The sequence below is a fragment of the Antechinus flavipes genome, chromosome 1, assembly GCF_016432865.1.
Source record: "Antechinus flavipes isolate AdamAnt ecotype Samford, QLD, Australia chromosome 1, AdamAnt_v2, whole genome shotgun sequence".
In the NCBI taxonomy this organism is placed as follows: Eukaryota; Metazoa; Chordata; class Mammalia; order Dasyuromorphia; family Dasyuridae; genus Antechinus; species Antechinus flavipes.
In genome coordinates this window covers 284,550,066-284,574,870 of record NC_067398.1, presented here as the reverse complement: position 1 = coordinate 284,574,870, position 24,805 = coordinate 284,550,066, and the positions used below count along the sequence as shown (strand labels likewise).

The window sequence follows — 24,805 nt, the reverse complement described above, 5'->3', positions numbered from 1 at the left end:
ACTCCTGGAGTCAGTTGAGAGGAGAACCAACATTCAGAGGGAGCTGGAGATGACAAAAAACAAGCTGCAAGAGCTCTTGGGACCAAGGAGGGAGAGAGGCCTCTAAGAAAGCTAACCGGACCCAAAGAAAGAGACAAGACTGGAAGGAGAAAATAAACGTTTGGATTTTATCAGCTGGCTGCATTTGAGGTGATTATTACTTAGAACTGAAAGTAAGGAATTCATCACACTGGGAAAGGATACCTGGCCCTAAAATGAGAATACTGACCTCAGAATTACAGGAATTTGGATGGAAGAAAGAGAGATCCTAGAAAAGGGAATGGTCTTGGGAGTAGCTGTCAGAAGCTGTTGCATTAACCCCAAGGAAGAAGGTCAGCCTCAAAATGATAGCAAAAACATTCCCTTCTTACAAATGTTGGCATCCTTCAGCCAAGATCAGCTCTCGATATAAGTTACAATTCTTTACATTCTACAGAGATATTGGGCAGTTAGGGTGGTGCAGAGGATTAAAGTGCCAACCCTAGAATTTGGAACTCATCTTCCTGTGTTCAAATCTAGCCTTAGAGACTTACTAGTTGTGTGACCCTGAGCAAGTCACTTCACCCTGTTTGCCTCTCTTTCCTCATCTGTAAAATAAGCTGGAGAAAGAAATGACAAATCATTCTAATAGCTTTGCCAAGAAAACCCCAAATGGGATCATGAAGAATTGGACATGACTGAAAAAATGACTAAACAATTAAAAAAAAAAAATAAAAGTATTCAATTGCCAGCTCAGAATCAAAAAGCTTAGTGTCTGAGACAGAGTTCAAATTTGCATCTTTCTGATTCAAAGTCCAGCTTTCTTTTTTAAATAATCATTTGTGGTTTTTTAAATTTATAATAGCTTTTTATCTTTCTAAATACATGCAAAGATAGTTTTCAACATTCATCCTTGAAAAATCTTATTCCAAATTTTTTCCCTTCCTCACCTAGACATCAAGCAATCCAGTATGGATTAAACATGTACAATTCTTCTAAACATATTTCCATATCAAACTCCAGCTTTTTATCCACTATGCTACACAAATAACTAGACTTTTAGTGTTAATTAGCTATTAAATAAGATAAACTCAATTCTCCTGCATTTGAGACAATAATCCTGTGATGTAAGATTTGTAATATCCATGGATTCAAATCCATGCTACCTAAATAACTTTAGGAAAATTACTATCGTCCAAGGCTTCCGTTTCTTCAGTTATACAGCATAAATTGAAAAAGGATCTCTCTAATCCTTTTTAGATTAGACCTTTTTGCCCTAGATTTATTCTAGATATTTATTGTTCTTTCATGTTTTCTTTTTTTATTAAATTTTTTTATTTACAAAACATATGCATAGGTAATTTTTCAACACTAATGCTTGCAAAACCTCCTGTTCCAAATTTTCTCCTCCTACCCCCCATCCCATGTCCTAGATCTCTAGTAGTCCAATACATGTTAAATATGTTAAAACATATGTTAAATCCAATATATATGCATATTTAAACAGTTATCTTGCTGCTAGAGAAAAATCTGATCAAAAAGGAAAAAAAAACCGAGAAAGAAAACAAAATGCAAGGAAACAATAAGAGAAAGAATGAAAATGCTATGTTGTGGTCCACATTCAGTTCCCTTAGTCCTCTCTGGGTGTAGATGGCTCTCTTCATCACTGAACTATTGGATGGAACTGGTTTGAATCATCTCATTGTTGAAGAGAGCCACTTCTATCAGAATTGATTATAGTATAATTTTGTTATCGTTGTGTATAATGATCTCCTGGTTCTGCTCAGCAGCAGTTCACTTAGCAGCAGTTCATGTAAGTCTCTACAGGCTTCTCTGAAATCATCCTGTTGGTAATTTCTTAGAGAACGATAATATTCCATAACATTCATCTACAATGTATTCAGCCATTCAGCCATGATGGGCATCCATTCAGTTTCCAGTTTCTTGCTACTACAAAAAGGGCTGCCACAAACATTTTTGCACACGTGGGCCCTTTCCCTCTTTTAAGATCTCTTTGGGATATAAGCCCACTAGAAATACTGCCAAGTTAAAGGTATGAACAGTTTGACAGCCCTTTGGGGATAGTTCCAAATTGCTCTCCAAAATGGTTAGATCCATTCACAGTTCCACCAATGATGTATGATGTCCCAGTTTTTCCACATCCCCTCCAACATTTGTCATTATCTTTTCCTGTCATCTTACCCAATCTGACAGACGTGTAGTGGTATCTCAGAATTGTCTTAATTTGCATTTCTCTGATCAATAGTGATTTGGAGCATCTTTTCATATGACTAGAAATAATTTTAATTTCTTTGTCTGAAAATTATTCATATCCTTTGACCATTTATCAATTGAAGAATGGCTAGATTTCTTATAAATTAGAGTGAATTCTCTATATATTTTAGAAATGAAGCCTTTATCAAAACCTTTGAATGTAAAAAAGTTTTCCAAGTTTATTGCTTCCTTTCTAATCTTGTCTACATTAGTTTTGTTTGTACAAAAACTTTTTAACTTAATATAATCAAAGTTATCTATCTTGTGATCATAATGATATCTTGTTCTTCTTTGCTCTCAAATTCCTTCCTCTTCCACAGGTCTGAGAGGTTAACTATCTTATGTTCTTCTAATTTGTTTACATTATCATTCTTTATGTCTAGCTAATGAACTCATTTCGACCTTACTTTGTATACTGCCCAGTTTCTGTCATACTTTTTCCCCAGCAGTTTTTGTCAAATAATGAATTCTTATCCCAACAGTTGGGGTCTTTGGATTTGTCAAACACTAGATTGCTATAGTTATTGAGTATTTTGTCCTGTGAACCTAACCTATTCCACTAATCAACTAGCCTATTTTTCAGCCAGTACCAAATGGTTTTGATGATCACTGCTTTATAATATAGTTTTAGATGTGATACAGATAGGTCACATTCATGCGCTTTTTTTTTTTCATTAATTGCCTTGAAATTCTTGACTTTTTGTTCTTCCAGATGAATTTTGTTGTTATTTTTTTTAGGTCAGTAAAATAGTTTCTTAGGACTTTGATTGGTATAGCACTAATAAATAGATTAGTTTAGATAGTATTGTCATCTTTAGTATATTCGCTCAACCTATCCAAGAACAATTGATATTTTTCCAGTTGTTTAGATCTGACTTCATTTGTGTGGAAAGTGTTTTGTAATTTTGCTCATATAGTTTCTGACTTTCCCTTAGCAGATAGATTTCCAAATATTTTATACTATTGGCTGTTGTTTTAAATAGAATTTCTCTTTATATCTCTTGTTGTTGGATTTTATTAGTGATATATAAAAATGCTGATGATTTATGTGGATTTATTTTGTATCCTGCAACTTTGCTAAAACTGTGGTTTATTTCTAATAGTTTTTTGATTGATTATCTAGGGTTCTTCAAGTATACCATCATATCATCTCTGCAAAGAGTGATCATTTGGTTTCCTCATTACCTACTCTAATTCCTTTAATCTCTTTTTCTTCTCTTATTGCCAAAACTAGCATTTCTAATACAATACTGAATAGTAATGGTGATAGTGGGCAATTTTTTTCACCCCTGATCTTATTGGGAATGGTGCCAGTTTATCCCCATTACATGATGCTTACTGTTAATTTTCAATCAATGCTACTGACTATTTTAAGGGAAAGTCCATTCATTTCTATATTCTCTAGTGTTTTTAATAGGAATGGGTGTTGGATTTTTATCAAATGCTTTTTCTGCATCTATTGATTTGATTATATGGATTTTGTTAATTTGGTGACTGAGGTAGTCAATTATGCTAATAGTTTCCCTAAAATTGAACCAGCCTTACATTCCTGGTATAAATCCTACTTGGTCATAGTATATTATACTCAGGATTAGGGAAAAGGAAAGAGAAAAGTATCATCTGGGAATGAGAAATACAGAATAAGTATTTTTAATCACAATTATGAATGGGGTGAACTATCCCATAAAGCAGAAGCAGATAGCAGATTGGATTAAAAGGCCGAATCCTACAACATGTTGTTTACAAGAAACAATTTTAAAGCAGAGTGATACATATAGAGTAAAGGTAAAAGGCTGGAGCAGAATATATTATGCTTCAGGTAAAGTAAAAAAAAATCAGAGGTAGCCATCCTGGTCTCATATCAAACAAAAACAAAAATTGATCTAATTAAAAAGGTAAGGAAGGAAACTATATCTTGCTAAAGGGTACCATAGATAATAAATATCAATACTAAACATATGCATCAAGTAGTATAGCATGGAAATTCCTAAAGGAGAAATTAAGAGAGCTGCAAGAAAAAATAGCCAGCAAAACTATAATAGTGGGAGATCTCAACTTGCTTTCTCAGAACTAAATAAATCAAACCACAAAATAAATAAGAAAGAAGGCAAAGAGGTAAATAGAATACTAGAAAAGTTAGGTATGATAGATTTTCGGAGAAAATGGAAAGGAGTACACTTTCTTCTTGGCAGTTCATGGAACCTGCCATATATATACCAATATATTGACCATATATTAGGACATAAAGACCTCAAAATCAAATGTGGAAAGGCCAAAATAGTAAATGCATTTTTTTCAGCTCACAATGCAATAAAAATTACATTCAATAAAAAGCCAGGAGAAAATATCCCAAAAAGTAATTGGAAACTAAACAATCTCATCCTAAAGACTGAATGGGTGAAACCGCAAATCATAGAGACACAATTAATAATTTCATCCAAAAGAATGACAATAATGAGACAACATACCAAAATTTGTAGGATGCAGCCAAAGCAGTAATAAGGGGAAATTTTATATCTCTTGACATTTACTTGCATAATAGTCTTGCATCTAAAAAAGCTAGAAAAGAGCAACTTAAAAATCCCTAATCAAATACCAAATTTGAAATTATAAAAATAAAATGAGAGATTAATAAAATTGAAAGTAAAAAAACTATTGCATTAATAAATAAAACTGAGAGTTTATTTTATAAAAAACTAACATAATAGATAAACATTTAGTTAATTTGATTAGAAAAAGGAAAGAGGAAAAATCAAATTGTTAATCTCAAAACTGAAAAGGGAGATCTTTCTACCAATGAAGAGGAAATTAGAGCAATAATTAGGAGTTACTTTGCCCAACTTTATGCCAATAAATTTGATAACCTAAGTGAAATGGAACACCTACAGAAATATAGATTGCCCAGAATAACAGAGGAAGAAGTAAATTGCTTAAATAGTCCTATTTAAGAAAAAAAAATAGATCTAGCTATTAATCATCTCCCTAAGGAAAAAATCCCCAGGACCAGATGGATTTACATGTGAATTCTACCAAACATTTAAAGAACAATTAACTTTAACACTATATAAACTATTTGAAAAGATGAGAAATGAGAGACTCCTACCAAATTCTTTTTATGACACAGACATGGTACTGATACCTAAATCAGGTAGGATGAAAACAGAGAAAGAAAATTATAGACCAATCTTCCTAATGAATATTGATGAAAATTTTTTTTTGATTTTGTTTTGTTTTTTTGGTTTGTTTGTTTGTTTGCTGAGACAATTGGGAGCAAATGACTTGCCCAGAGTCACATAACTAGGAAGTGTTAAATGTCTGAGCCAGATTTGAACTCAGGTCCTCCTGACTTCAGGGATGGTGCTCTATGCACTGCACCATCTAGCTGCCCCTGATGCAAAAATCTTAAATAAAATATTAGCAAAAACATTACAGAAAATCATCCCTAGGATATACTCCATGACCAAGGAGGATTTATACCAGCAATGCAAGGCTGGTTCAATATTAGGAAAACTATAAGCATAGCTGACTATATCAATAACAAAATTAACAAAAACCATATGATTATCTCAATAGGTTTGATAAAAATCCAACACCCATTCCTATTAAAAACACTAGAGAGTATAGGAATTAATGGACTTTTCCTTAAAATAGTAGCATCTATTTAAAACCATCGATAAAGCATCATATGTAATGGATATAAACCATTCCCAATAAGATCAGGGGTGAAACAAGGTTGCCCCCTATCACCATCACTATTCAATATTGTATTAAAAATGCTAGCTTTGGCATTAAGAGTTGAGAAAGAGATTAAAGGATTTAGAGTAGGTAATGAGGAAACCAAATGATCACTCTTTGCAGATGATATGATGGCATAATATAGTACACTTAGAGAACCCTAAAGAATCAACTAAAAAGCTATTAAAAATAGCTAAATAGCAAAATTGCAGAATACAAAATAAACCCACATAAATCATCAGCATTTTTATACATCACTAACAAAATCCAACAGCAAGAGATACAAAGGGAAACTCCATTTAAAATAACAGTCAATAGTATAAAATATTTGGGAATCTATGTGCCAAGGAAAAGTCAGGAACTATATGAACAAAACTACAAAACACCTTCCACACAAATAAAGTCAGATCTAAGCAATTGGAAAAATATCAAATGCTCTTGGATAAGTCAAGGGAATATAATAGAGATGACAATACTACCTAAACTAATCTATTTATTTAGTGCTATGTCAATCAAACTCCCAAGAAACTATTTTACTGACCTAGAAAAAATAACAACAAAATTCATTTGGAAGAATAAAAGGTCAAGAATGTTATAGAATATTATAGTTCTATAAGAAATGATGCACATGATAATTTCACAGAGGCCTGCAGAAACTTATATGAAATGATGCTAATAAAATGAACAGAAACAGGAGATCATTAAACATGGCAACAAGACTATATGATGATCAATTCTGATGAATATGGCTCTCTTCAATAATATAATTATACATTGTGAAATCAGTGATTTGAAAAATGAATCTTTCAAAGGGGGGTGGTATTTTCCTTAGACTTTGATCTTTCCCTCATTTAACTGAATCCAAAGTAATAATTCCATTTAAAATCCCTTTTAAATGTGGGCCTGGGCAACCAGAAAGTTGTTATCTGGCTTCCACAGCTGCATCTTCAATTAATGAATTGCTAAAGCAATCTTGTCATGTGTGTGCCATCCAGCACGCTTGTTCTGTGCTATTGCTCTGTGGTGAGAATTATAGATATCAAGGTTATCTGAATTTAGATGTGGTTGCAATTATTTGATGTTTTAGATGGTGGTAAAATTGATTGCTAATAGCCACCTTGTTTTAAATTGCAGATTACTGTATTTCGAATGGGATCAGAAGGTCACCAGGATATTGATTTAGCAATCCTGACAGCTTTACTCAAAGGTAAAAGAGCTCCTGGATTCAAAGAGTAAATTTAAAATTTAAAAAAAAAAAACAGCAAATTATCTCTATAACCTCTGGATTCACTTACATTATAAATGGAGCCCAAGAAATAAATTATGAAACAATCCACACAATGATAACTGTGATGACCTCTACCTTAAGCTATTGTCCCTATTATAAAATTTTGCTAAGGCAGAGGCATTATTATAATTACTACACAGATTTAGATATGCTGTAGAATAAATAATGTTATCCTTTAAACATAGTAATTATGTTGGATGAAGGTCTAATTCAATAGGTTTCACCTATAAAGTGGATATAACCTTGTTTCCCAAAAGAAGTGCTTATACTTGATTATCCATGGAATTAGATTTGTTCAAATTTAGGCATGGCAGGAGATATAGGGTCTCAAGTTTCTGAAACTACATCATATGCTATCACCTTTAGTAAATGTTTCAAATTACATTGACATTTCTACTCAAAAAGCATTTATTAAGCATCAATGGATCAGTCAAGATGCATTTATTAAGCTTTTATTGTACTGTGCTAAGACACTGTGCTAAATTCTGGAAATAGAAAGACAAAAAAGAGTTCTTTGCCTCAAGTAGTTTGCATTCTAAAGTACTAAACAGTGAGCCATAGTGGATAAAGAATTAGACTTTGAGCTAAGAAATACTGGCTTCAAATATCTACTCTGACATATGTGTGTGACTCTAGACAAATTATTTCATCTCTCAAAGCTTCCCCAAAGACCATAATTACACAGAAGATACTGATCTTCAGTGAGAGATGGCATTTCCTCACTGAAGTTCTTATATCAGTGAAGTTGCAAAGCCAATCCCATCCCACATTTAAGATAGTACATGACAGGGAAGGGAATAATATTTATATATCACCTTTGATGCTAGACACTGTGCTTAGCACTTTACAAATATCTTATCACAACAATCCTATAAAATATGTGCTATTACCCCCATTTTACAGTTGAGAAAACTGAGGTTAAAAAGAAGTTAAGTAACTTATGCAGACTCACACATTTCTATAAAAGCTATATTGCAAATACATATAGATAAATAGATTTCTCCCCCAAAAAAATCTCAAGGAAAACAAAGTTTAAAAAATATGCTTCAATCTTTATTCATACACAATTAATTCTTTCTCTGAGTATGCATAACATTTTTGATTGTTAAGTCCTTTAGTGTAGTCTTAGATCATCAGCAAAATAATAGCAAAGTAATTCGCAGCTGATCATCCCATAATATTGCTATTACTTTGGATACAGTACATTTCATTTTGCAGGAATTCAGAAGTTTTTCTGAGAGCATACTGCTCATTACTTATTATAGAACAATAGTATTCCATCATAGTCCCATACCATAATTTAATCAGCTATTCCCCAATTGATGGACATCCCCTCAATTTCCAATTCGTTGACTTGAGAAAAAGAGCTGTTGTAATTATTTTTGTACATATAGATCCTTTTCCTTTTTTTGTTTAATCTCTTGGCATGCATGCCTAGTAGTGATATTGTTAGATTAAAGGATGTGCGTGATTTTATAGTCCTTTGGGCATAGATCATATTTTGTGATCATTTATCAATTGGGGAATGTCTCTTTTTATAAATTTGATTCAGTTCCCTCTACACTTAAGAAATGAGAAACTTGCTTCAAAATTCTTTTCATATTTACTGTTGCTAGAGAAACTTGATTCAAAATTCTTTTCACAATTACTATTGCTAACTGTATTTCTGCCCATTTAATTTTATTTTCTCTCTTCTTTCACCCTGTCTCTTCTCAAAAGTGTATTGTTTCTGACCACACCCTTCCCCGTTATGCCCTCCCTTCTATCACTCTCCCAACTTCCTATTCCCCTTCCTTTCCTACTTTCCTTCAGGGTATAGATTTTTATGCCCACATTGAATAGGTGTGTTATTTCTTCTAGGCGCCAATTATGATGAGAGTAAGTTTTTCTCACTCCCCCCTTATCATGAGTCTTTTAGAGTAGCCTTGCATCTTCCCCTACAAGTTCTTTCTTGCCTCTTTTGTGGCAGATAATTTATGCCATTCCACTTGTCCCTTCCCCTTTCTCCCAATACATTCCTCTCTGGCCCTTTAATTTTATTTTTTTAGATATTGGTATATATAATTTATAAAGGAAGTAAATATAAAACAAATGAAGAAAGGGAAGTACAGTAACATTGAAGGTGATGAGATGAAGTACTGTATAGGAAGTAGCATTTGGGTAGAACTACAAAAAACAGAAATGAGACCTCAATTAAGGTTGGCAATAAGCAAAGTTCCAAATAAACCCAGCTCCCTCTAAAATGGATTTTTTACCTTTTATCTTGATAAAAGTTTATCAGTTTGATAAAGTCTATGGAGCCCTTCTTAACATAATGTTTTTAAATGCACAAATAATACATAGTATTACAAAAGAAACTACTTATATTAAAATGGTTATCAAAATATTAAAGGATTCACAACCTTCAGGGTAAGATTCCCCTGCTCTGAAACTCCCTCAAGAACAATCTAAAATCATAATATATAATAAATGCTAGTTGACTAATGCACATGTCAACATCTTTTTAGATATCCCATCAGTTCAGAGATGTTTCTGATAGTGACACCAATAGTTCTCAGGGCTTTTGGTGTCTGAGCATAAGTAACCAGTATGGAACCAATAAAAAAGCAAAAGGAAGATTTCAGTTCTTATTTATTTGGCCTGTATTGTGTAACTAAACTAACTGACACTTTTGCATTCCAAATTATTAAATAATTTCATGGAGAGATCTGTAGTAAAGGGTTATTAGCTAAACAGCTTAGTAACTCAGTGGTAGAACTAAAATCTCCAAATTAGCATTCAAGAGACAGATTCCATGTTCTAACCCTCTTCTTCTAGCCTTGCTCAACTGCCTTACTTCTGAACATTTCTCAAATATTTCATTCCTATAAAATAAAAAAATGATATGGGAGCTGAAACAAATGATTTGGAGACTATGGAATGACCTATGAGTATATAAAGTGTCATTCACCCTTTTGTCAAAAAATCCTTTTAGGAAAACACTGCAGTGATGGGTAATAAGAATTCTTGATGCAAATGCTTGTCTATAGTTTTATCTATCTTTATAGAATGTCAAGAATGCTCCTAAACAAGTGAAAAACCAGACCAGAATAGCACATTCATACTTTAATCCAAATCTAATGACAGCAAAAAATTACCATCCTATCTAAAACCAGGAAGTTTTTCTTGTCTCAAGTTACCCACTGACCAATCACTAGTTGTATAGTTTTGCTACTGGGGTTTCCAGGCTTAATGATCCACAAAATTTATTTCATGGCAAATACTATGGGGGATTAAGGAAAATTATGATTGCTTTAATAAATTAACAATTCTAATTACCATGGTGAATATTATGCAGAAGTTGATGTTAATAGAGTTTAGCATTAAAAGATTTGTCATTTCTATTTTCTGATGGCTTTGAAATTTCTCAACTAGATTTGTGAGGACTTCCAAATATGCTCTTTAATTGACTTAAAATCATGGGTGGTGTATGGTACATTATTCAATATGTACGTAATCTAGTCATACTCACAGACATTTCTAGATAAATCATTATTATTCTCCTTATCTATCATCTGAGAAAAAATATAAGAGAAAGTTTACCTTAGGACGATATGGTGTTGGACAACTATGAAAATAGTACAAGAATATTTGGCAAATGACTGAAATAAATTGGAGTGTGCAGAAAATCTAAACAGCTGAGACAGAATTGAAAGTCTTAAAGGAGGTTAATGGGATATAGGAAAGGATAAAAGTTGATGAGGAAAAGGAAATAAGCATTTATTGAACATTTACTATATGCTGAATACTTTACAAATACTATTTCATTTGGGGAAACTAGGACAGGGGATGTATTTCCTAATTCTCCTTCATATACAAATCAAGCACTGAAAACAAACCATAATTTTGTGATCCCCACATTCATATATGTGGTCACAAATCACAGTTTAAGAGGACACAGTCTAGAGTACTCATAGGATCAGAGACTTATCCAGGATCTCATAATCACATGTGTATGAGATGCTTATGCCCCAGGTCTTCCTAACGTGACGTCAACTTGGTTGTGTATGGTTCAGAATGGTGAGGGGGTCACCATTTAATAAAAATCTGGAGTGATTCTAGGAATAAAGCAAAAGTTTATTGTACATTCTTGAGAGAATCAAGAATTGGGAGTCCCTCTCAAAGAGCAAGCAGTCGAAAGGAGGAGGTATTTTTTAGGACAGGTTTGACACTTTAAATAGTCCCTAACAGTGAATACCCCTGCCATCACTGACCATCATCCTCCTTAGCTGAGGGTCTTACATTCTAAATGCAGGAACTACCCAAGAAATTGAACTTGACTAATAAGTATATAGTTGCCCATATTTGATCAAAATGGGGAGAAAATTATGTCGTGGGAGTATAGCAGAAAGGAGACTTAGGTATGCCCTTGAGTCAATGCTCAAAGACCTTCAGACCTACTCAGACTCTGAAGTAGATGAAGCCTTGCTCGATTTTCACAACTGTCTTGAAATATCTCACCTCATCTCATTCACTTGGTTCATTGGTTGGTTGTGGTCATCCTCCATACTCAAACAGGACCAAAATGGCATCACTATGTACAGTATGTCCGACTGTGGCTGATCAGACCAATATGAACTCAGAATGCTCTGTCACATGCCTGATATAGGTAGTCCCTTTGAACATTTGGAGTGCCTTTTCTAATTTTGGGCATATTATGGAGTGCCTTTTCTAATTTTGGGCATGTTATATTTCTTTTGGGCTAATTCAATTCTGCTATGTTCATAGAGCACAGCTAGTACCTCTGGTATTGATGAGGTTAGTGGCAGTCAGAGAGTTGTTAAAATCCCATTTTGGCTGCTCACATGAACCTGACATTTTAATTGGCAAATTAATTGGCAATTTGGCAAAAATGCCAAAGAAAAATTGGCAAAAATTAAAGTTTATTGATGGATAGGAAGTTAGTTTTGCTAAGAGACTGACTTCTTTAGTAGCAAAGTCCTATTAGGGAAATGAAGGTTGAGAATGTTTTCTCAGCTGCTTTGCACCTTCTGTAAAGAGCAAGTTCAGAAATTGCCTTTTAAAAAGGAGTCTTGAGGCTTCAGATTTCAGGTTGAAAGGAAAGCCAAAGTTCCCAGGCCTAGAGACTTATAGGTATCTATCTGGGCCAGATCTCCAGTTGGAATTCAAAGGGTCTGATAGCCTCAAAAGATAAAAAAAGGTGCTTTTTGATCAAGATTTTTAATTGAATAACAACACTTAATTTATCTCGGGGAATATGCCTTCCCCAGGAGGGCCTGGGACTCCAAAAGGGATCATAGATCAAAAGGAAACTGTGTGGGTCAGAAGCCATTTAATAAAAAAAGACTGGAAAGAACTCTAGAAGCAAAGCAAAGTTTATTATACATTCTTGAGAGAATTGGGCATCCCACCCATCGAGCAGACAGTAGAAGGGAGGAAGCACCATAGGAGGCAGGGTCAACGCTTTTAATCCCTAACGCAAATTCCCCCTCCCACCACTGACCCTCATCCTTATTGGCTGAGGATCTTACATTCTAAACGCTGAATTTACCCAAGAAATTGCACTTGACCAATAAGTACATAGTTGCCCATATTTGACTGAAATAGGGAGGATAACAAGAAGGGGACTTAAGTATGCCCTTAGGGGGATAACAGGGAGGAGACTTTTAAGTATGTCCTTAGGAGGATAGCAGGAAGGGGACTTAAGTATGCCCTTGACTTAATGCTTAAAGTCCTTCCGGCCTACTCAAACTTTGAAATAGATGAAGCCTTACTCAATGTTCACAACTGTCTTGAAAGATCTCACCTTATCTCGTTCAGAACACAGTTTCAGAGTGATTTTAGTTGTCCACCTAGCTAGGGACATCCTAGCTAGAAGCAAATATAGGGGAGTGGGCCCATTATCTCCCATTTTCTGGATTAGCATAGCTTGACCAGCTCTTGAACCTCCCTTAATGCACATTAAAACATTGGCTTCTCAGAATGTCCACGGTTGCTCCTCCCTGAATGCACAGTCTCCTCATCTAACATTCAAAAGAAAAAAGATCATTCAGGCTTCAGCTAGGATTAAACCTATCCAAAGACTGTGGAAACACTGGTAGTAGAATTAGTAGCTTCCCTAATTTATAGATGGGGTTATCAAAACTGAATCAGAAAATTTTTAATTCTGAATTCAATTCTTGTACTTGCTGGGCCAATGCCCTTGCACTGACATGATCCTTGGCAAATCATTTAATCTCTCATTGCCTCAGTACATTATAACTATATGATGTGCAGATTTCCATGATAGAGGGGGTTTCCACTTTAAAAGTTCCCTATTCTAATGAAAACATATATTTAGGACATTCTTCTCCCCTAAAAAAAAAAAAAAACAGAACATTAAAAAGCAACTGAGATTAATGACACTTACCTATTCTAATGTACTCCTATCTTATAAGAAATGTCCAAATAAAAGGAATATGGGATTCAATATGTCTGAATTCTGTTTTTCTAGGCATCATTTCCCTACTAAAGATATCCATTTATTTCTGACCTAGTCTCAGGGATGTGACTAAGGATTGTAAGGCCAAAAAAAACTAAGGCATTAGTTTATTTTAATATTTTAATAGTGGAGAATTTGGAATAGCAAAGGCATACTAGCCATAGCCAGCCAGCTGGATGGCACTCTTGTTTGAAAGCACCCAACAACCAGTAAGTAATTCCAGAGACTTTTAGAGGATTCCATCGATCAGAGAAACAAAGGCAAGGGGGGGGGGGGGGGGGTGCAGAGCACTGGATGAGTGAAAATTCCAGGAAGGACCATATCTTTTTAATTCTGACAGGTTGGGGGACAAGAAGATGGTCTAGCAGGAGAAAGGAAGTCTGGGCCCAAGAGATACCCAAGTATTTTCGATAAGGCATCTGGAGTTTTATGACTCTTTGGAATGCCAGAGTGGTCAAAGTTCCACAGCCCTAATTATCTCAGTCCTAATGGCAAGGAAGGGGGTGGTTGCCATTAGGGAAACTTTAGCAAAACAATTCAGAGAAACTGAGACAGGGAAACTGAGGCATATCAAGATAAGATTAAGCCAATGCAATTCTGTTTTTCTAGGCATCATTTCCCTACTAAAGATATCCACTTATTTCTGACCTAGTCTCAGGGATGTGACTAAGGATTGTAATGCCAAAAAAACTAAGGCATTAGTTTATTTTAATATTTTAATAGTGGAGAATTTGGAATAGCAAAAGCATACTAGCCATAGCCAGCCAGCAAAGGCTACTCCATCAAGAATGCCTGTAAAAGGACTAAACAGTCATAGTTAAGTATTTTATACTAAGAAAGAGTACTTACTGATTTAGTAACCATTGATCTGCTGTAGAATTAGACAATCTGAGTCAGCCTGGAAATAACGAGGCATCTAATTCCTTAAATTAACCAAGAACAGGGATCAAGAGAAAGCAGGATTTTTCTGAGGGGAAAGGCCACAGAACAATACCTGCCACAGAACACAATTAGTTCAAGGCAAAGGCATTTAAAGAAATATTATAATAAGTTAAAGTAAATTGCCCATGGCTACTCAGCTAGTAAATGTCCAAGATGGGATTTAAACTATGACCTTTCTGATTTAAAATGTCAGCTCCCTCTCTGATATTCATCTCCCACCATCCATCTGCTTATTACTTAAACAAAAGATTAAATCCCTACCATCACCAATGAAACAAAGATATTTTCCCCAAGAACAGGAATTCCTAACCTGGAGTTCACTGATAGATTTTCAGGAGTCTATGAAATTCCCTGGGGGAAAATTACATTTTTATTTTTACTATCCTCCAACTAAAATTTAGTATTTCCTCCAATTATGAATTTTAAAAAATTCCAAGAAGAGATTCATAAGTTTTACCAGACTGCCAAAGGGATCCATGATAAAAAACTATTAAGAATCTTATCCCAAGTGAAATTTTCTCGCACAACCCCGTATGCTTTTTAAGTCAATCAAACAAATATTTCTGTGCCAGACACTGTATTAAGCATCAGAGTTACAAAGAAAGGCAAAGAGAAGGCCCTTGCCCTCAATAAGCTTGTATTCCAAGGAGAAGACAATGACATGAAAAGAATTTTGCATACAAAATTTATACAGAATAAATGAGGTAAACTCAAAAGAAAGGACTTTCTTTCTTTGTCAGAAATTAAAAATGAGCATCTTTAGCCCCCCAAAAAATGATTTTTGCCATATATTTTTCAAGAAATCTGTCTTGGAAATATAATTCAACTGTCTTTTACACAGAGGAAACAGTCATCATTTGAAACAAAAAAAGTAGGGCAAGGAATAAATTATGCACAGATTTGATCTACTTTTTGTAGTGGGAGACATTTTATTTGCTTTTCTGAGTTATAGCAGCAAACATTCCTGAAAATGATTGATCAGTGTGGGTAGCTTTCCAAAACTGAGAAACAATGGAAAGAGATGTTTCCTAGCAAGAAAAGTCACATGACCCTTTGTAGGGTGGCTCAGACCCTATCTTAGTCTAGTTTCCTTCCACTTAATAGTTTTCATGTAATCCGAGGAATGAAATGCTTTTCCCAAATGAATAGACTGATTTCCATTAGCTGTCACCAATCAGAGGTAAAAACCTTTTTTATGTCATGGATCCCTCTGGCAGTCTGGGGAAACCTATATATGCTTCTCAGAAGAATGTTCTTAAATTCATAAAATAAAAATACATAGGGTTTCCCCCCCCCCAAAAAAAAAACCAATTATACTGAAATATCATTTTTAATTTTTTTAACTAGTTCACAGAAACCTTATTAAGAATCTCTGCACCAGACCCCTAGATATTCTATAGTTCTAAATCACTAGAATTATTTATATATGAGGTAAACTGATGGAAGTCAGAACAAATAACTTAAGAATAATATAGAAATCAATAGACTCTAAGTAAAAGTTGAAGAATTTTCATCAGCAAGTGCATGAGATTTTTTTTGGCTGCTCTGAGACTTGTTGTGGTTGCTATGTATTCCCTAGTTCTTGGATGTGCTCTATGTGTGGTAACTGAATAACCAAGTTCTATAGTGAGCAAACATCTAAAACCAAGTATACTATATAATACTATCTCATTCACTAATTGCTTTATGTGGACATAACAAGAAAGACTATTGGCTCTCTTACCCTATTAGGGAAGACCCCATTTAAGTCTTTCAAATCAAGAATACCTTTTCTTTAAAAAAAAAAAAAAAAAAAAGCTCCCACAACCTCCCTTGTTAGTTCATTTCATTGTTTCAGTAGCTTTCAGTGTCAAATCATCCTTGCTTTCAAAATTCTATAAATCATGCTATAAATTATACATATGCCATCTCATTCTCTCTTTATTAGAAATGGACAGCTGACCACTGTACTTGCATAAAGCCTTTCCATCCTTCAAGAGTGAGAGAGTGCCCTTGGTCTTTTCTTTTTAGGAAAAATAATCCGAGTTTTTTTTAATTTTTTAAAATTTTTTTAAAATTCCTCTTTTCCGAGGCTTAAGCTATATTTGTGACTCACCTCTTAACTCTTAGCATTTTAACCAGATCTATTTTAAAATGTGGAGTCCAAATATGGCCTCAGGCCAATAGAAAGAGTCAGACCAGGGTTATCATTTTTTTAAAGAATTTCCATCCATAATTTATTCCTTTACATCCCTTTCATTCTTTTTCCTCCATAAAGTCCCAGATGTTTCATCAAATTTGTTTAAAATACTAAGCCTATTAAATTGGTATTTAAAATACCAATACTATTTTTACTTCCATGAAATCCTTAACCCTAAAGTTGAGATTTATACAACTTCACATTTTCTCCACAAGATGACCAGAGAATCACAATCTATTGACAAGGCTCTGATAACCAAGAGAGATTCTCTAATACCTGTTCAGCTCCTTTTTAATGAACAAGACCCAGAATTAACTATGGGAAGAAACACCAGGGAACAGGGCCAGATTTCCTTTGGGTGGCAGAATACAGTTTTAAATCCATGAAGGGTATAATGCAAACATCTAAAACCAAGCATACTATATAATACTATCTCATTCACTAATTGCTTTATGTGGACATAACAAATTTTGCTATTTATGGATATAAACTTCTTTATCTCGTTTGGTATTCACCAAAGCTGAGAGAGGTAGGTTATGCAACTTTTATAGATGGGAAAGCTGAAGTTAAATTACTTTAGCTTCTAATGCAGTTCTTACAACAAAGCACTTAATGCATACTATGATTAATATAACTAGTACAATACAAAGAGATCAATAGACCTTTGTGTAGTTTGATCTCATTAGATTGTCAACTCCTTGAAGTCAGGGATTAACTTTTGCCTTTTTATGTATTCTTAGAGCATAGCACAGTGTTTGTGACCTATACATGTAAGTATTTAGAAAACGATTATAGATTTACTGACAATATAAAGAAACTTAAAAGACAGAAAACAAATTCGAGCAAAGTATTTAGAAAAAAATCTCAGGAAGGGAGAAATTGATTTTAGTTGAAGGAATTGAAGAACGTTTCAGAAAGGCATGTCATTTAAGATGTTCCTTGAAGAAATAAAAAGGTTTCAAAAGGTCATAATGTACAGGGAATGCATTCTTGGCATAAGTGATGCCCTACAAAATATATAAACTTGGGAGAGGGCAATTTAAAATTGATTGACCTGTTTGACTAGAACATGAGTTATGGGTAGAATGAAAAATTCTGGAACGGTAGCTTGGAATCAGGTTTTAAAGGCTTTAAATGTCAGTCTCATAGTGCATCCTAGAATATTAGAGTGGAAAGACATTTTAAGAAAACATAGTCACAGGATCATAGGTTGTGAGAACTTAAAGGGCCCTTAGAGACTATCTCTGTAAAAAGAGAGCCATCCCTCTCTTTCTACAGAGAAAGAAAAGAGAGTTCAGAGATGGGAAAGAGATTGTCCACATTCTCTAATTATTTAAAACTCAAAATATTGTAATTTTCTCTTTGGTTTGATTTTCTAGGGAGTCTCTGAGGCAGTCTTGGTTTCAGTTCAGTAATCACCACAATAGTCACCAGGAGTTAAAGTACAAATCCTTTATTGTCTCTTTTTAAAGCTTGTCTCCTTTCCTGGGGCCTGGTTAGCGTTCTTAAAGGCTTTGGGGAGTCTTGATTTCCGTGGAGAAACTAAGGAAGACAGGCCTGCCACCACAGTGCTAATGTAGATGGAGATGAATCTGTTTCCTTGGCTCCAAGAGCTTAAGCTTCTATCCCAGTTCTCTTGTCTTCTCTGCCTCTCCATGAACCTAGCTGAGGCTCCTAGCTTATATGCTCTACACTGAATATAAACCAATCATTATATCACTAAGAAACCATTAATTGTTGTAAGATTAAATCAATAATACTGAACTTAGGAAACTATTAAGCACCATGCTAAATTAGATAATCATTTTCTCATCAATTCCACTTAGTACTTTGTAAGCCTCCTTGTTTCAAGTTCAGAGTTCTGGCCCGTAACATCTCCCGCTTTCTTTTGTTTTTAGAACATAGGTGGTCACTCTCCCTGACTTCTCAAGGAGATGAGAATCCCAAAAAGGAGGTGATCACGCTTTCCCTGATTCCTCAAAAAAGAGGTGAAAGCACCATAAAAGAAGGTGATCACGCCCTCCTGACATCTCAGGAAGGGAGATGAAAACACCAAAGGAAATTGGGGAATCAAATCAGATTAGTTGGTTTCTGAAGAGTTTCACTTGAAAAAGGTATACATAAATCCATCAACATGGGAGTTATTACACAAGCACATAGCAATATAGCACAGGCTAGTAGTAATTTAACAAATAACATGAATCAACATGAGGAATTATACATGTCCAAAAGTTCTAGAAATAATCCAAAAGGAATCTATTGTTCATTGCTTCATGTATGTAGGGAATCCAATGATTCCTGCAGATTTTGAAATCCTGCATCAGTCTTATCATGTCTCAGAGAATCCAATGATTCCTGCTGGTTTTGAAGTTCTGCAACAGTCTTATCAACAAATTTTTTATCTCAGGAAATCCAATGATTCCTGCTGGTTTTGAAGTTCTGCAACAGTCTTATCATTTCTCAGGGAATCCAATGATTCCTGCAGGTTTTGAAGTTTTGTAACAGTCTCATCATTAGCCATGCTCTTTCAGTATCAGATGTTTCTTAGATCTTCTCCTTTGTTTTGAGGTTTTTCTCTTTTTCTGTCTCTCTCCAGATGCTGTTGGCACCCATCTGTAGAAATACAAGCAAACCCTTTCTCCCAAGCAGTTAACCTTTCTAGTCCCTTCTATTTATCCCTTTCTAAATCTCTCATCACCTGGCAATTACATTGTTGCTGCTTGCACTGGACCCTGCCCTTCTGTTGGGTTAAAAAGCCTGTATTTTCCCCAATTGTAATCCCTTTCTCCCATATGATTGCTTTTTGGCTGATTATGTGATCCCTTTCTGCCATCTGATTTCTTCTGGTTAATAGATCATGTAATCCCTTTCTTCCATCAGATTGCTTCTCTGATGATTGATCATATCAGAGTCCTGAACTTTTAAAGACTCTCTGGGTGTAACCTTGGCTGCCATCATGTCACACCTGTTTTTTGTTTGAGATCCTGGAGCTGGGAGTTGTTTTTCATTTCCCTGGGTCAATCTACATTCTGAGGCCCAGTGGAAACCTCAGTTACATTTTGGACATAGGGTTTTAGGTCTTATTCTCTCACCCTGTCTTCTCATTCTATCTCTTTACCTACATTGAACTGTCAGATGTCCTATTTTTCCACATTGAAAGCATTGGCGAATCTCTCTAGGAGTTCTTTGCCAAAAGGGACCCTGTATTCCCCATGTTTTGCATCATAGCCTGGGTATAATAAGCGTTTGTGCCCACTGTGGTACAACATCTTATGATCTCCTCTAAAGTAGCATCTTTGTGTAGTCCCCATATAATTCTTCTACAAACCTCATTAGCATTTTCCTTAGCCAGTTGTCTTATCATAATTCTTGTAGCTGCATTTTCTCCAATGGTCCTTGTGACAGCTGTCTGCAGACATCCCACAAAATCAGCAAAGGGTTCATTGGGACCTTGCTCTATTTTTATGAAGGTGTCCCCTCCATCTTTTCCTGGGAGGGAGCCCCATGCTTTGATAGCAGCAGCAATTTGCTCATATGCTGCTATAGGGTAATTAATCTGTGCTAAAGTGTCTGAATACTGACCTTTACCTTCTAGTTGGTCAAAGGTGATATTTGTATATTAACTGCAGTTTGCTTGTATTGGGCTTACATCTTGCATAGTTCACTATATTCAGAAAGCCACAACAAGTTTTGTCCAGGTTCTAAACATGTCCTTGCTAAGGATTTACAGTCACTAGGGGTTAAGACTTCATAAGCCAAATTCTCTAATAACATCTTAACATAAGACAACATAGTCCCATAAAGAGTGCAACCCTTTTTCAAATCCTTAATTTTTTCTAGATCAAAAGAGTGTATCTTCTTCTTTGTTGACCTGAAGTCATTTATGCATTTATTTTTAAATCAGATGTATCCTGTCCTTCTTTTTTAGCCTTAACTAGTCACCTTTTGTAATCTTGTCATATGCTGTTCTTCATAAGTAGTGCTGATTGTATCACTGCCCCTTCCCCTCCATCTTCTTTTTTTTTGTTTTTTTGTTTTTTGAAACAACGACCATTATTTATTAGCATTGGGAAACCACATTAATGCTGTGCCACAAGAATTGGATTTTACAAGTAAGGGAAGATAATAGGTAAGAAGAGGATTAAATCTACAGTGTTTTCACTATGAAAAGTCTGTACTCAGAGGGGCCAATTTTCATTTTTTTTAAAAAGATGACAGCTACATTTAGATAGCTTTAAAAAAAAAAAAAAAAAAGACTAGACAAACTAAAGAGCACCTGAAATCAACTTAATTTACATTTAGTATTAGAATTAAAATCTCATAACAATTATAAGAAGTTATTAGAAAAATAGTACATTGAACAAACAAACAAAAAAAAACATATATAATTAAAATTCAACAACTCTTTCATAGCTCCTCTGAGTAAAAATGAAAATTTACTAAAGAGACCATATATATTTACTATAGGTTTGATAATAAACCAATCCACACTGTCATCATCCTTTATGCTCCTTAAAATCTTCAAGCTAAAAGGCACAACTTAGGCAGGAAACTTTTTAACTCTGAATCCAGATTATTAATTTTTCATCTGGAAATAAACAAGTCTCAACTTAATACTCTATATATAGTCATCAAGGAAGCAAAATCAGATTAAATCTGAAAGCTTCTTACTCTTGATCCATTCTTCATCCTAAAACACTTCTTTATAGTAGCCATGTTTCCATATCAGCACACAAAAACCCATTTAACCTAACCTATGAAAACCAGCTTCTGATTTCAAGAAAATAAAATGTATTTCAAACAAAAGATATCCTTTTGTCAGTTCTATACATTTCAATTTGGGGGTTGGAAAATATACTCAGAACATAAAATAGATAACCCTCTCTTTAATAAACCAGGTAACATCAGGGTCCCATGACAGTGGTGGGGAAAGAAGAAAAAGGGAACCGTGTTTCAACAATTCTAGAGATAGCACTGGATGCTAGGTGAATATTCTGGCCTCAGTGTGATGAAAAGAGTTCAGCCCAAGAGTCAAAGTACCAAGTAGTCCCTGCATGTTCATGGGTTGATCCTGTCAAAAGCTTCATAAATTTTGGACTGCCTTATTCCAGGGCTGACATTTTTATTGTGGTATTTAGATACAGTGATATGTGTGTGTGTGTGTGTATATATATATATATATATATATATATATATATATATATATTTCCCTTTCGTAAAATTAAGGAGAGAGAGGATAAGGTAAGAAAAAAATTTTTTCTACTCATTTTAACAATTTTTGCAAAATAGAATCATATAATGTCAAATCTGAAGGGATCTTATTTTTTCCTTCAAAATTCATTCCATAAGCATGTATTAAAGCACTGTACCGGCAATTTAGAAACACAAATGTAATACTCCCTGCCCTCAAGGAGGTTCTATTCTACTAGGATGAAAGAACATATGCATCAAATTAAATGCAAAGAAATTTGAGGGGCACTAGAAACTGGAAAAATTTAAATATAGGTCTTGCAAAGGACATGCTTTCCATTAAAGGCCCATTTGCCCAAACCCTTATAAGTCAGGCAGTAATTGGAGCTGAAGACAAATTCTTATCTAGAGAAAGAACACCTAAAAGGGTCCAAATTGGGATCCAAGAAAGCAAAAGTAAAAGGCCAGGCCAGATAGAATTTCCAGAGAGAAGCAAGATCCAAAAGAGTTAAGAGAAAAATGAGAAGTCAGAATCTGAAGCAAAAAGCTTCCTGGAACATTCAGTGAAATGTCTCTGATGCAATTTGCCTCTTCAAAGCTATTATAGCTATGGCCTGTGTTCTTCACCTATTTCCTACTCCAACATCTTGGCATTTTCACTTTATACCTCCTTATGATTCAGTCATGTTGAGATTGTGGGCTCAATGGCTAAGGCATGTGCATTTGGAAAATGAATTTGATGTCTGTGAAAAATGTATTGAAAACAAGTGAAGTAAAGAAGATCAATTAATAATTGTCATATTCAAATCAAAGTTTTACTTCTGGAAAGGATCTAAAAGGTCATCTAGTCCAGCACTCATTTTTCAGATGAAGATGTTGATGCCCCAAAGGGGTAAAGTATCTGGATAAAGCTTATTTGGTCATTAAGTGGCAGAAATGGAATTTGAACACAAACCTTCTTCTCACTATGCCATGTGGCTTTAGTCTGGAGAATTAAAAAGAGAATGCACTTTAAGTGCATATCCATGGAAAGAAGAGGATAGAAACAAAAGATAGTTTAGAAAAAAAACTACTGGGGCAGCTAGGTGGTACAGTGGACAGAGAATGAGCCCTGAAATCAGGATGACCTGAGGTCAAATCTGGCCTCAGACACTTAACACTTGCTACCTGTGTAATCTTGGGCAAGTCACTTAACCCCAATTGCCTCAGCCAAAAAAAAAAAAAAAAAAATCTCCTTTGTGAGGAGATTGTGAACAATAGCACTCAAGGATCACAAGTCAATCATTTTGTTACTTTCAGACATGCAAACATGAAGCCTGTTACTACTTGCAAGCACAAGCAGTGGATCTGGCACGAGGAGTAGTATATACTCAGGTTGAGAACCCAGAAATGTAGGTCTCTGTCCTTACATTTGATTGCTGTTGTTGGGCAGATTTGCAGGGACCAAGTGGGAGGAGGAACCATAGAAACAATCAATAATCTAGTGGTGGGACACACACACACACACACACACACACACACACACACACACACATCCTTATTGAGTACAAAAACTTTGTGATCAGTTTGTAAAATTGATTTTGATCAAAAGAAACTTGAATGCCCTGCATATCTGGTTTAGATGAAGTCATCTTAAAAATTACATTCAATAAAAGGCCAGGGGAAATAGACCAAAAAGTAATTGGAAACTAAATAATCTTATTCTAAAGAATGAATGGGTGAGACAGCAAATATAGATACAATTAATCATTTCATCCAAAAAAATTACATAATGAGACAACATACCAAAATGTGTGTTAATAAGGGAAATTTTATATCTCTAGAGGCTTATTTGCATAAAATAAAGAGAAGATCGATGAATTAGGCTTGCTACTAAAAAGGCTAGAAAAAGAGCAAATTTAAAATCCCCAATCAAATACCAAACTTGAAATTCTAAAAATAAAAGGAGAGATTAATACAATTGAAAGTAAAAAAAACTATTGAATTAATAAATAAAACTAAGAATTGGTTTTATGAAAAAACTATCATGATAGATAAGCCTTTAGTTAATTTGATTAGAAAAAGGAAAGAGGAAAATCAAATTGTTAGTCTCAAAAGTGAAAAGGGAGAATTTTCCAGCAATGAAGAGGAAATTAGAGCAATAATTGGGAGTTACTTTGCCCAACTTTATGCCAATAAATTTAATAACCTAAGTGAAATGGAATACCAACAAAAATATAAATTGCCCAGAATAACAGAGGAAGAAACAAATTGGTTAAACAGTCCCATTTTAGAATAAGAAATAGAACAAGCTATTAATCAACTCTCTAAGAAAAAATATCCAGGGCCAAATGGATTTACATGTGAATTCTACCGAACATTTAAAGAACAATTAATTCTAATATTACATAAACTATTTGAAAAAATAGGGAATGAAGGACTCCTACAAAATTCCTTTTATGACACAGACATGGTACTGATACCTAAATCAGGTAGGATGAAAACAGAGAAAGGAAATTATAGACCAATATCCCCAATGAATATTGATGCAAAAATCTTAAATAAAATGTTAGCAAAAAGATTACAGAAAATCCCCAGGATAATACTCCCTGACCAAGTAGGATTTATACCAGGAATGCAGGACTGGTTCAATATTAGGAAAACTGTTAGCATAATTTACTATATCAATAACCAAGTTCACAAAAACCATAAGATTATC

The 24,805-nt window shown here is 34.5% G+C and overlaps 1 protein-coding gene across 1 annotated transcript in view; it reads left to right on the top strand.

Moving 5' to 3' along the window:
• TRPM3 (transient receptor potential cation channel subfamily M member 3) overlaps positions 1-24,805 on the top strand; it is a 700,360-nt gene that overhangs the window by 550,223 nt on the left and 125,332 nt on the right. The window contains exon 9 of the mRNA XM_051962081.1: positions 7,162-7,234. Coding sequence (XP_051818041.1) covers positions 7,162-7,234 — 73 coding nt within the window. The remainder of the gene's footprint in view (positions 1-7,161; positions 7,235-24,805) is intronic.